This window comes from Erinaceus europaeus, chromosome 16 (genome assembly GCF_950295315.1).
Source record: "Erinaceus europaeus chromosome 16, mEriEur2.1, whole genome shotgun sequence".
Lineage (NCBI taxonomy): Eukaryota > Metazoa > Chordata > Mammalia > Eulipotyphla > Erinaceidae > Erinaceus > Erinaceus europaeus.
Window position 1 is genome coordinate 70,773,123 of NC_080177.1, and position 13,443 is coordinate 70,786,565.

The 13,443-nt window shown below is 39.1% G+C and overlaps 1 gene segment (V, D, J or C); it reads right to left on the reverse strand.

Annotated features, from left to right (window-relative positions):
- Positions 1-6,643: 6,643 nt before the first annotated feature.
- Positions 6,644-7,352, reverse strand: LOC132533391 (T cell receptor alpha variable 29/delta variable 5-like). The segment is given in 2 exon segments: positions 6,644-7,161; positions 7,292-7,352. Coding segments are annotated over 2 exon segments (570 nt in total).
- Positions 7,353-13,443: the final 6,091 nt, after the last annotated feature.

The window sequence follows — 13,443 nt, forward strand, 5'->3', positions numbered from 1 at the left end:
CAGTCGGTTGCATTGTTGCTGAATAGTTTTCATTTTTATGACTAGACCATTTTCTTTATTCATTTATGGTTTACTTCTGCCATGTTCAATCTGCTATTGAGCCATCCAATGAATTTTTTATTTATTATACTCCAGTTCTAAGTTTTTTCTTCTGTTCCTTTTTCTATGGTTACCTTTTCTGGTTGCATTTCTCTACTGAAAGTATCTCAATTCACTTATTAAGAGGATGTATTTCTGAAATTTGTAACAGTTTCTCTAGTTCCATGCACATACTTATTATAACAATTTTTTAAAATATTTATTTATTTATTCCCTTTTGTTGCCCTTGTTGTTTTTATTGTTATATTTATTATTGTTATTGTTATTGATGTCGTTGTTGGATAGGACAGAGAGAAATGGAGAGAGGAGGGGAAGACAGAGAGGGTGAGAGAAAGACAGATGCCTACAGCCCTACTTCACCGCCTGTGAAGCAACTCTCCTGCAGGGGGCAGGGCGGGGGCCTGAACCGGGATCCTTACACTAGTCCTTACACTGGTCCTTGGGCTTTTTGCCACCTGTGCTTAACCCACTGTGCTACTCCCGACATGCTTATTAAAACAATTTTTAAATATCTGTTTGCTAGATCCATTCTGAGCCCTGAGATTATTATCTCCACCAGGATTATTGCTTGGATTCTAGTTTTATACCTACATGAGAAATTCACTGCTCTTGGGGGCTACTTTTTCCTTTTTATTATTATTATGATAGAAACAGAGAAAAAAATAGGGACAGAGGGGGAGAAAAGGGAGAGAGAAAGAGAAATATCTGCAGCCTACCGCACTGCCTGTGATCTTCCAACCAGCAGGTAGAAACTGGACCCTAGAGCCCTGGTCCTCATACATGGCAACTTGTGCTTTTTACAGGCCATGTCGCTGCCCAGCGTTTTAGAACCAATTTCTACTCGCTTTTTTTGTGACTATGAACTTTATCTTCCTGTAATTTTTTATTGTGAAATGAAGATTAGTAGCTGTGCTTCCATTTGTGCATATTAGCTTCTCTAGTAAGAAAAAAATAATAATAATTACACATTTTCCTCTTTGTCATCCTAAATAATTATGAATAAATTAACTAATCAAACCTTGTTGGCCATGTACAACATAAAGACCATGTGGAGCTGGGTTTGACACAAGGGAACAACTGAGGAAGGGTCTGGCCACTATATATTTGGGTCCACTGGCCTAGAAGGTGTGTGGTGAGAATTCAGAGCAGCCCGGGAACAGGTAAACATTGCTCGGAATAAGAGAAGTAGATTCCATTCTAAAGTGGAGGTACTTCCAGTGACATTTCCCCAACACAGATATTTAAAATCTAGGAAAATATTTCTAGTGGATCTCCACGTAAATGATGATGTAACTGTATAATTTTGGCTTAATACGACCTCAAAGGAACCAGACAAAATATTAAAGACTCCCCTATTTTTTTTTCTTTGCTTCTAGGGTTACCACTGGGGCCCAGTGGCAGCAATATGAATCCATTGCTCCTGGCGGCCATTTTTTTCTATTTGGATAGATCAGAGAGAAATTGAGAAAGGAGGCAGAGATAGAGAGGGAGGGAGAAAGGTAGACATCTGCAAACCTGCTTCACCACTTGTGAAGTATCCCCTGTGCAGGTGGTGAGCTGGGGGCTTGAACCCAGACCCTTGAGCAGGTCCTTGCACTTGGTACTATGTACATTTAACCAGGTATGCCACTGCCCTACCCCCACTCTCACCCCTATTTGTTTTCCACTCTATATTTTAAGTTGCAAATACCTTGTAGAAGAAAATAGGTTACTGTTTATTGTTTGGCAGGACTAGAGACATGAAAGCTGTTCACACATAGCCATCCACTCTGGCTCTGGAAATTGAAATTTATGAGACTCTCTTTTTAATCTAAATTGCCTGCCCAGAAGTTGTCAAAAAAAAAAAAAACAATGTTCAACTAAATGTGATCTAGTGTGTGGTCTACCTATATTGAAGCAACTGTCCTTCCCCCCCACCCCCGGACCGCAATCTCTATTTTCATAGATGAGCCTCTGGCAACTGCACCATTTAAGCTCTATGTCAGGAGAACATCTGTGGCCCAGACTGAAATGTAGGCACAGCTTTTGCATGCCTGGGTTTCTCTGTGCCTCCACTCCACAGAAGTAGAAGCCTGAATGACTGCTCGGGGGAGGGGGGCATGATGTGCAGAGAACTCTGCTGTTTTTTTTTTTTGCATTAATTGTGGCAACTATGTTTCCTTGATTGTTCTTGTCTCCACCTTTCCAGAGCATTATCAGAAAGACAGGGCTTTGCCCATGCTTCTGCCTGTACCAGTGTAAGGAATACAGGGTCTTTGAGGAATTGCAGTAGATGGTAACATCTTCCCCCTCTCCGACTGAGGACTCTGCTCCACTTCTTGAGTCCTCACACCGGGTCAGAGAGAGAATTGAAGGACATAAACACCTTGAATGAGATGCTCGATTTCATCAAAATAATGGTCATTTTATCCTCTTCTTTCTTATGCCAAACACACATCACCATATAGTTACAAAGTATTCCCTATACTTGCTGACACAAAAGAGCCCTCCCCAGGACTGAAAGGTTACCTGGCTCCAGCCCAAGGGATACTGTCACCCTTCTAAATCTTTTTTAGACTGAACCACGATACTCACTCACAAGCCAAATGCCACCATAGCAGGGTACCCAAAAGCACTTTCAGAAGAGTCTCCATCCCTTGGCTCCTCAGGAAATCCAGTGCAATAGGTCAACTTCTGAATGTGGGTAAGCTTGTTTCACAGGAGTTACTATGGGCTCAGAGTTAGAGCTACAGATGTTGTTTTGAAAATATTGAAATAGGGCGGGAGAGGAATCAGAGACATCATTCTCACTGCTAGCACAGAATTGTAAAACACCTAGAATTTCTTTAAAACACCCCTTCTCCCCATGATCAAGCTGAGAAATGCAGAAAACAATGTGGATTTGACTTTTCAGGGAAAAGTTTATGTTCAAGCTGTCTTTTTCTTGCTTTTTCTTTCTCATAAAAGAGTATTATGAGATAATTACTCGGGGGCCAGGTGGTGGTGCACCTGGTTGAGCACAAGTTACAATACACAAGGGCCCACTTTCGAGCCCCCTGGTCCCTATCTGCAGGGAGAAAGCTTTATGAGTGGTGAAGCAGTGTTGCAGGTGTCTCTCTTTCTCTCTCCCTATCACCCTGTCTATTTCTGGCTGTCTGTATCCAATAAATAAATAAAGATAATTTAAAAATTTAAAAAGAGAGATAATTACTCCAGGGTTAAGAAAGAAATAATATAAAATATATATATATGTGTATATATGTGTATATATGTGTATATATGTGTATATATATGTGTGTATACAAATATGCATAGGTATATACACATATACAAAAAGAGACTATTTCAATAAGTTAGATTTTACTATGCTATTTGCATGTTCAGATTCCTTTGTGTGCTCATCAATGCCTTTAAGACACAGTACAAACATTCTATGAAGGCTTACAACAAAGTAGTTTCTGCTTATTGCTTCAGTTTTAACACTGACTGTTGCACAGTTTGAGTCATATTCTTCAATCATTCTAAATTGGTTTAATGTGATTCTTCTAAACAAAATCTTGACTTTATACCTCTGCACATTCTATTACTTTTTTGTAGGGCTTTTTTTTTCCTGACTATTTTTTTTTATTGCTAGTTATTCTAAATTTTAATGTAGGTATCACCTCTCCTAGATAATCTTCTCTTGCAGAAGGTTTCCAATTTAGATTACTTTGGTAGGAAATCTTCTTTTTTTATTATTTGATAGCTTTGCTTATACAATTTTGAAATAAACTACACGATATTGTAATTTTTTCCAAAATTAGACAGTCTTTGTTTCTCTCTGGCTAAATCTCATTTTCAAGTCCAAGACAAGGACTAAGCATCACATGACTAAGTTAGTAGTGTCTCAAGAGAATGAAGAAAACATGTGATAACTTTATAAAAAGTAAACTACTCATTTGGAAAATTGAGATTATAAATACTCTCAAATATACATATATGTATATAGGTATGTGCGCATATACATATTCAGACATTGGCACAGTAATCATAATCTCAGTTGTATACAAATATCGTGGATGTTACTCATAGTATAACCTGAACTTTCAGTTCTTAAATTCACTTTGATCTTCACTGTCTCATATGTGCTACTTCTACTTTTGATAGCCTGTCCCTCCCCCTCATTTTTCTTTTTTACCCTGTTTAAGTCCCATTAAAACTTCAAGTCTCTGCTCAAGCAACACGTATTCTAGACTATCTCTGACGAAGGCTTGCATGGGGCAACTAACATGTCTTCATACTACTCTTTATGTCCCCAAGTTTAGTTCTGGTCTCACTTCACTGTTTAACCAATTACCTATGCAAACAACTAGACTATATAGTAGGTGACAGGAGATACTCCAGGACTGGGGAGATGGCATAATGGTTCTACAGAAGATTTTCATGCCTGAGGCTCTTTAGATTCCAAGTTTAATCCCTAGTACCACCAAAGGCCAGAGATGAACAGAGCAGTGCTATGATGTGAAGTGTGTTTGTCTTTAAAATTATATATATATATATATATATATATACATATATATATGTATATACATATATATATGTATAATTTCCTTATAGATTTTTTTCCATCATGTAGTATATGTATAGAATTTAGCAGAGGGAGCCGAGTGGTGGCACACCTGGTTGAGCGCACATGTTACAATGTTCAAGGACCCAGGTTCAATCCTCTGGTCCCCACCTGCAAGGGGGAAGCTTCACAAGTGGTCAAGCAAGACTGCAGGTGTCTCTCTGTCTCTCTTCCTCTCTATCTCTTCCTTCCCTCTCGATTTGCAGCTGTGTCTATCCATTATACAAATAAAGATAATTTTTGAAAGAAATTAACAAACATTCAATGAATAATTGTTGATTGATAGAATTAATAAAACCCGAGAGTAATGTTGTTTCGTAATAATCGGATTCAGGGGTATAGTTTCATGCCCACATATGATGTGTGTGAGTCACTGCACCCTCCCTCCCATCAGGGTCTTCTGTTTAAAGCAGGGCTTTGTTGGAGGGTACAGTGACTCACGTACACCATACATGGGTATGAAACTATGCCCCTGAATCCGATTATTAGGAAACAACATTAGTCTCAGGTTTTATTAATGGAACTGTATGCATATGACAATGACTACATTGTAAAACATTAACCCCCTCAATAAAAAAAAAAAAACCTGTTAACTACCATAGTTCTCATAAACCCTAAGAGATAACTTGCATGCCACTTTTATTTGCAAGTTCATCTAGTTGAGGGATGACCACTAACAGTGAAACCATCTGGTAGCAGTCCTTCACCTCTTCTATCACTTAGCATAATCACCTGCAGTTCCCTGAAGGCTGTTTCCATGGGCAAGCAATTTGTCTTGATTCAAATTTTCCTCACAAGTGATGTTCATTTTTTTCAGTTGCCCTTAGGCCACCTGTAAGTTCTCTGTGGTGAAGTGAATGTTCAGCTCTAGTTCCAATATTTTGATGAGGAAAGTGTTTATTTTGTTCCTGATGAAATTTGCAGGTTTTTTAGGAGGAGGTCCCTTGTATTTTAGCCCTTTATCTGATGTATGCTGTGTGAATATTTCTTTTCATACAGTAGAATACCCTTTTTTAAAAAAGGCTTATTTCCAAGTCAGAAACAGAAGGATGAATATGGGATGATCTCACTCTCAGGCAGAAGTTGAAAAATAAGGTCAGAAGAGAAAACACAAGTAGAACCTGAACTGGAGTTGGCGTATTGCACCAAAGTAAAAGATTCTGGGGTGGGTGGGGGGGAGAATACAGGTCCATGAAAGATGACAGAGGGCCTAGTGTGAAGTGTATTGTTATATGGAAAACTGGGAAATGTTATGCATGCACAAACTGTTGTATTTACTGTCTAATATAAAACATTAATTCCCCAATACAGAAATTAAAAAAACAAAGAATGACAGAGGACCTAGTGGGGGTTGTATTGTTATGTGGAAAACTGAGAAATGTTATGCATGTACAAACTATTGTATTTACTGTTGACTGTTAAACATTAACCCCCCATAAAGAAATTTTTTTTAAAAAAGACTTATTTCCATGAAAGAGAGAGCTCAGCTCCAGTGTACAGTGGTGCTAAGGATTGAACTAGAAGTTTCACTCATATGTGGCATGTAGAGAACGGAAATGCATAAACTTGAAGAAAAAAAGGAGTCAACCTGTCTTTAAATACGGTGGTTACAGTTAGGTTGTGGGAGAGAGGGCACAGAACTTTGCTGGCGGAAGTGATGAGGAATTCTACCCCTAATATCTTATAATCTTATAAATCACTATTAAATCACTAATAAAAATTAAAAAGTGGACTGAACTAGGTAACCTCTGGGGCCTTGATGCTCCCATTGTAGTATGTCCCTGACTCAGGATGTCTTTTTATAATCATTTCCTTCTTTGTGCAGCTTTTAAGTCTGATGGAACCCCATTTGCTTATTTTTACCTATGTTTCCTTTGCTGTTGGAGGTAAGATTCCAAATTCACTCTGAAGCCAACATCAGGGAGCACTTTCCCTAATTTTCTTCACTGTACTTTATGTTTACAGGTTTATACCGTGTCTGTCTTTGATCCTCTCTGAGTTAACTTTCAGGCATGGTGTGAGATGAGCAACTGGCTCCTTCGTTTTGTGTGTGGCTGCCCAGTTTCCCCAGCGCCACTGGTGTGCCTCCCTGAGAAGGCTCAGTGAGGGCTGGCCCAGCCCCAGCTGCAGGTTTGGGTACAGGCTGCAGGTGCCTGGGGAACACTGTGCCCTCGCTATGCAGAAGTAAGTGGCTGAGTCTCCAGGCTGGACGTCCTTGATGTGCAGAGAAAGATGTTTGGCACTTTTGTTGAGTGCGACCATGAATCTTCCATTTGAAAGCTCAGGCTTCCCCACTGACAGTATGGCTATCAGGAGTGCAGGGCCGTCAGCAGGATATTTTCTGTACCATAGGAAGTAGTCAAACAGATCATTGTTGTAGTCACAATGCAAAATAGCAGCTCCTCCCTCCAGCACAGTCAGGAGCAGAGGGTTCTGCTTGACCTGCCACTGGTCACCATTCTGCTGGCTCTCCGTCCCTGTTTGGTAAGAGATGGAGAGATTTAAGCTTAGATTCACATAGTAACACAAACATAGTACACAAATCTCTAGTATTGGAGAGTTCCTTGGAATTTTCTTATTCTATTCAACCTCCTACCTACAACTCACAGTCTGGCTGAAGCCACAGAATCAACAGTGATGCCCCCAGCAGTTTGCCCATTTCTCCTGTGAACACTCAGGCAATCTTCCCTCCTGCTCAGACAACAGTGACTGACTTCAACTCCTGACACTTCACGCATTTCCTTTTACAGAGTCTTTTGTTTCACACAGAAATAGTTCTGTTTTTAGCTAAAGGTATTTATCTTTATGAAAGGGAGTAGTGCCCCCTTCAGTCTACATGTAGTCAATTTGTAAAAATGTGTTGTGTTTCAACTTCCTTTTTTTTCTTCTTCCTTTTCTTTTAATCATAGCATTGCTCGGCTCTTGCTTTAGTTGGTGTGGGAGAATTTAACCTGGGACTTTCAATCCTCAGGCATGAAAATCCTTTTATATAACCATTATGCTACATTTCAAGCCTTGAAAATTCCTAAAAGTAAACTTGCAATCTCTCCCTTGCTTAAAAAAATTAAATTAAAATCAGATATTATAAAGAAATAAAAGGTTTTCAGGTATAGATAACTAAAATAATGAAAAATATAACTAAGCACATAAATTTTTTATAAAATTAAATGGCTGGTGCTTTGTCATCTGGCACCTTTCCTTTTAATTTATCTCCTTCTCAATCAAAAACAAAAAAGAAAAGAGTGAATGAATGAATGAATGAATGAATGAATGAATGAATAAGAAATAAGGAATGAATCAATGAAGGAAGGAAGAAAGGGGACGGAAGGAAGGGAGGGAGGGAGGGAGGGAGGGAGGAAAGAAAGAAAGAAAAAGAAAGGAGGAAAGAAAGGGAAAAGTGGCCTATAGGAGTGGTGAATTTGTTGTGCAGGGACAAAGCCCCAATGACAACCCTGGTGACAATAAAAAACAACAATAACAACAAGAGAATTGTTTATTGAGAAAATAGGGTATGGTGTTTCATTTACTTTCATACTTAATTTAAATTTGTTGTTTCTGGGCCTTCACTCTCTGGATCAATTTTTTCACATGGAGAGAGAGAAAAGAAGCAGAGAGAGAGAGAGAGGAAAAATTGACGTCATAATATGAAAGCTTCCTCCAATGCAGTAATAAGTGAGCCCAGATATGGGCCATGTGTGTGGCAAAGTGGGTGCACTATCCAGGGGGGCTAACTTGCCAACCTGAAGGGTCTGATGTTTTAGTTTTATTAAATACTTGAGCTGACTACACATAGAACACATGGAACTTTGCTTCTAATGTAATTACATTCTAATATAGTTTCCAGAGGTGTCTATGTCTACACTGATTAAAAATGCACATATATACAGAATGATTAAGCCATGTATAAATTCTGTATACCTCTTTTATAAACACAAATCAACACAACACAGTTTTCCGTATATATCAAATTACACTTGAATTGGATTTTCTTTCTTGGACTTGGAACTTGGATGAGATTATTTATTGTTTTGTGTCCTCTCAGGAGGAACAATGCCATAATCCCATAAGCTATAGATAGTGTGACACAACAACATGGACAGTTACAGATGTCAGACTACGTAGTTCATTGTTTTGGGCCCATATCTTGTCTATTTCACCACAGCTTATTCCAATGGAAGTCTCAAGAAAGATCTAATGTGATTTCAGTGCTAAATCAATACCAGCCTGGCCTACAGAGGAACCTGATTCAGGCTGAGCAACTGCCTGAGGAGATTCTGTTTCTCCTAAGGTATCCATGCCAGGAGAGGGAGAGAAATCCATGCTGAAGGGACTCTAAGTCACATCATGAAATAAAGTGACATGGAAATGTTTCTCACTGACAGTGATGATAATTACAGTCTGACAATGGCTCAGCCATGCAAGAACAGGAGATTCCTTTTTTGGAGGTTGAGAGATTTCAAGCACATTAAGCTTTCAAACCCGGTGCAAAGTGCAAGTGCAAAGTGCAAGGACCCACACAAGCATCCTCCACAAGCTTCATAAGTGTTGAAGCAGATCTGCAGGTGTCTTTCTCTCCCCCTCTCTACCTCTCCCTCCTTTCTCAATTTCTCTCTGTCCTATCCAATAAAATAATAATAATAAAATGGCTGCCAGGAACAGTGGATTCATAGTGCCTGCACTGAGCCCCAGCAATAACCCTGGAGGCAAAAAAAAAAAGTCTCGGCTTTCAAATATCCAGTTTTTGTTTGTTTTATCAACAACTTCCCATGTTAAAGCAAAGAATGGTGATCACTACCCAAAGCATACTGTGAGCAGTTACACTGGTACTCTTGTTCCTTACAAAATGTTTTCTCCTAAGCATCCAAACTTCAGCATTGCTCAGTGTTTGTGACAAGCTCCATGCAGCCACTGGAGATGAGTGGTGCCTCTGTGTTTCCATTCAGAAAATGGTTTGGTTGGAGTTGTATGATCATATTCCTATTTGAAAATGAACAGGAGTCACAGAGACCTGAACTGTCATGCCAGAGAGAAAGGAAAATCCTTTTTTTTTTTTCGCCTTCAGGGTTATCACTGGGGCTAGGTGCCTGCACTATGAATCCACTGCTCCTGGAGGGCATCTTTTTTTGTTGTTGTTGTTGTTACTGCTGCTGTTGTTGTTGAATAGGATAGAGAGAAATTGAGAGATGAAGGGAAGACAGAGATGGAGAGCAAAAGATGCCTGCAAACTTCCTTTACTGCTTGCACAGCAAGCCCACCAACGTATGTGGGGAGCCGCAAGCTCCAACCAGGATCCTTGAGCAGGTCCTTGTGATTCGCACTATGCTCTTGGCTTAACCTGGTGCACCACTGCCCAGCCCCTGGAAAATCTATTCTTATTGTCGCTTGAACCCACAATCTGGGATTGAATTCCTTTAACCCAGTGATTGTCAGCTTTTTATACTTGTAGAGGAGGGGACAGCAGACAGTCGGGTATGGACCCGGAGCAATCAGGGACGGGTGGAAAGGCCCTAATCTCCTTGCCTCCTATTATTCACCCCTCCTCTTGGACTAGAGATATCTTAGATATTTTAATTTATGTATTTTATCTATATTTGGTAGGACAGAGAAGAAGTGAGAGCACAAGGGGAGAGAGGGAGAAAGAGAAAAAACTGCAGCACTGCTTCACCACTCACAAAGCATCCCCTCTGCAGGTGGTTATGGGGGCTTGTACCCAGCTCCTTGTGCATGGCAACATATGCATTCACCAAGTGTGCTACTGCCTGATCACCATGACCATAACTGTATACATTTCTTCCTCAAACAAAATCTCATAAGGGTGGAAGAATCTCTGGTCTATATGGAGAAAAATTCCTATTTATCACACTAAAATAAAGCTAACCTTTGTTATTTGTTTTTTCCCTTTCTCCTCTATATATTGGAAAAAGAATGCCAAGCTTTCCTCAGATTTATGTCTGTGTGAGCTTAAGCTACGAAGATGTAGAAGAAAAAGATAGGTGAAGTTGATGTTTTCTTTTTGTTAAAGATCAAGGGACTGTGAAGTCTGCCCCACAGATTTTGCCTAGAAACATAATGCCCACAGAAGGGGGAGCAATGTTAGAAAAAGATGACCAGCAGACGCAGATATTGGTCAAGGAAGTCCAGTGGAGAAGCAATTACAGAATTGTTTTTGGTGAGGTAAATTTAGCTGTAGCCACTCCTGGGCTTTCTTACTCAGTTCTGTTGTGAGAAACTCCACCACCTGTGACTTAAACCACTTTCACACTGTGGTGTGTGTGTGTGTGTGTGTGTGTGTGTGTGTGTGTGTGTGTGTGTAAGTCTAGCATGGGTTAAAGTTTTCTGGGTTTAAGAGTCTGATTTTTCTATATGCCCTGTCAGTTTGTTGAACAATTTGAATGAAGAGATGATAGCCTAGGGAAATAAAGAAACATTTGTTATATCTATAAAGTACCATAAGTAAGAGATATTGACCAGGTTAAGTCATGATAAGACAGAAACTTTTGTCAATTTTGTGAATTACTTACAATAATAATAATTACATACAATAATAGATGCCTCATTAAGAAACTATTCTATGTTGTTTTGTAATTATTTTTCCTTTTTATATCAATTGTTATTAGTGATTTGATGCTGATTTACAAAATTATGAGACTTAGGGGTATAATTCCACACCATTCCCGCCACTAGAGGTCTGTGTTTCCATTCTCTCCATTGGAAACTGCAGCAGTTCCCCTAAGGTCACAGATATGGGCTGATTATTATTTCTATAGCTATCTATAATGATATATATATATACATATATATTTTTTTCTGTGGTTCTGCCTTTCTTTCCTTTCAATGCCTATACCTACTGCTACTTCCAAGACTATAGGATAAGAGGGCTACAATTCCACACACTTCCCACTGTGAATTTACCTCACAGAAGCAATGAGTTGTAGGAACAAAACTAGCTTCAAATTCAACTTATGATGCATGCCAACATTTAAAGGAACTCAGCTCTGACGTATGTCTCCACAGCCAAAAAAAAAAAATTAAAAAGACATGAAGACACAGATAGAAACCTTGCTCCATCTTCTGGAGCTTTGCTGTGAGTGATGAACTAGCTAGAGGAAGATTATAATTGGAATGGAGCAAGGAAAGGAAGGAAGGATGGAGAGAGAAAATACCATTTTTCTGGGTTATGTCCTCTCCCATGAAGACAGAAACTAGAGAAAAATTCCCACACCTGCAAGTTTGCAGAGATCCCCGTTGTGCCCATTTTTTCCTTTTCTCAACAGGGATAGAAGTGAATGAGTGAAATCTCATTTAAATCTTAAATATTTCTCCACAGAGGAAGAAGATAAGAAAAAACTTATAATATCGAACACTAAATCAGAAGGTAATGTACAGCACAGGCAGGGTGTTAGAAACTGCAGAGACAAACAGAAAACCTGCCTCTTTAATAGCCAAGCAAATATGACACCTTACTCATATTTTATCAAGGTAAACAAAAACTTGTGTTCCAATAAGGAGACTTGACAGAATCCATTTGCCTTTATTCTCCCTCAGTTTACCTAGTTACTGGGGTAGACACTTGTATTTGTAATTCTCTCTGTCCATAGGTAGAAATTCTTCTACCTTTTTGACAATGACAGGTTTGAAACTTAAGGGCAGGAAGCCTGAATTTAGGCTCCTACCTTCTCAAATCAAGGAGATGTTTTTATTCTCCTTGATTGCTGCATTTCAAATAAATAACTCCCAGGTTCTTAGGAAATTCACTTCTATATATTTTTTTTCCTTTTATTGCCCTTGTTGTTTGTCATTGTTGTTGTAGTTATTGATGTCGTTGTTGTTAGATAGGACAGAGAAATGGAGAAAGGAGGGGAAGACAGAGAGAAGGAGAGAAAGACAGACACCTGCAGACCTGCTTCACTGCCCTTCAGGTGGGGAGCCAGGGGCTCAAACTGGGATCCTGATGCCAGTTCTTGCTCTTTGTGCCATGTGCATTTAACCCGCTGCGCTACCACCAAACTCTCAGGAAATTCACTTCTACAGTATAAAACTCGCTATGGATTTATTTAACTCTGGAAAAAGTACATGCATTTTTTTTTACCTCCAGGGTTATTTGCCTGCACTATAAATCCATTGCCCCTGTGGCCATTTTTTTGTTTTGTTTTGTTTTGTTTTATTATTTTTTGGGTAGGACAGAGAGAAATTGAGAAGGGAGAGGAAGATAGAGAGGGAGAGAGGTAAACCATAGCAGTTTTCTGATTATGCCTTTGTGATCAGAACTATACTCTATGAAAACCATTGCTTTTTGTAAGAGAGGATGGGGATGTATACTTGAGATATTACTATTACCATTAGTATTATCAAATATTAGACAGGCATGAACTCTTCCTTGAGTGTGAATGAAATTTCCAATAAGGACAAGATTCACTCCAGTTTATTCATTATATTGTTATTCATAGGAACATTTATTGAGGGCACATGTAATACTTGTAAATTCATCTTCTTTCCATATTTCTATAGAACTGAATTCATATTAACACAGAAACATAGGTGTCCTTATTCATATTTATTTACAGGGAGGCTGAGATAAAATAATTTCCCAAGTACACAGACTTGGAAAATTCCAAAAATAGGATAGGAACATGGTTTACTGTGACTCCAAGTCCACCTGCTTAGTACTGTATCTTCTTCCTTAAAGGACACAGAGGATTCCTCCAAGTACAAAATGGGCCAGTGTAGCTCTTGTCCAGTGAAGGTAAATGTCAACTGCC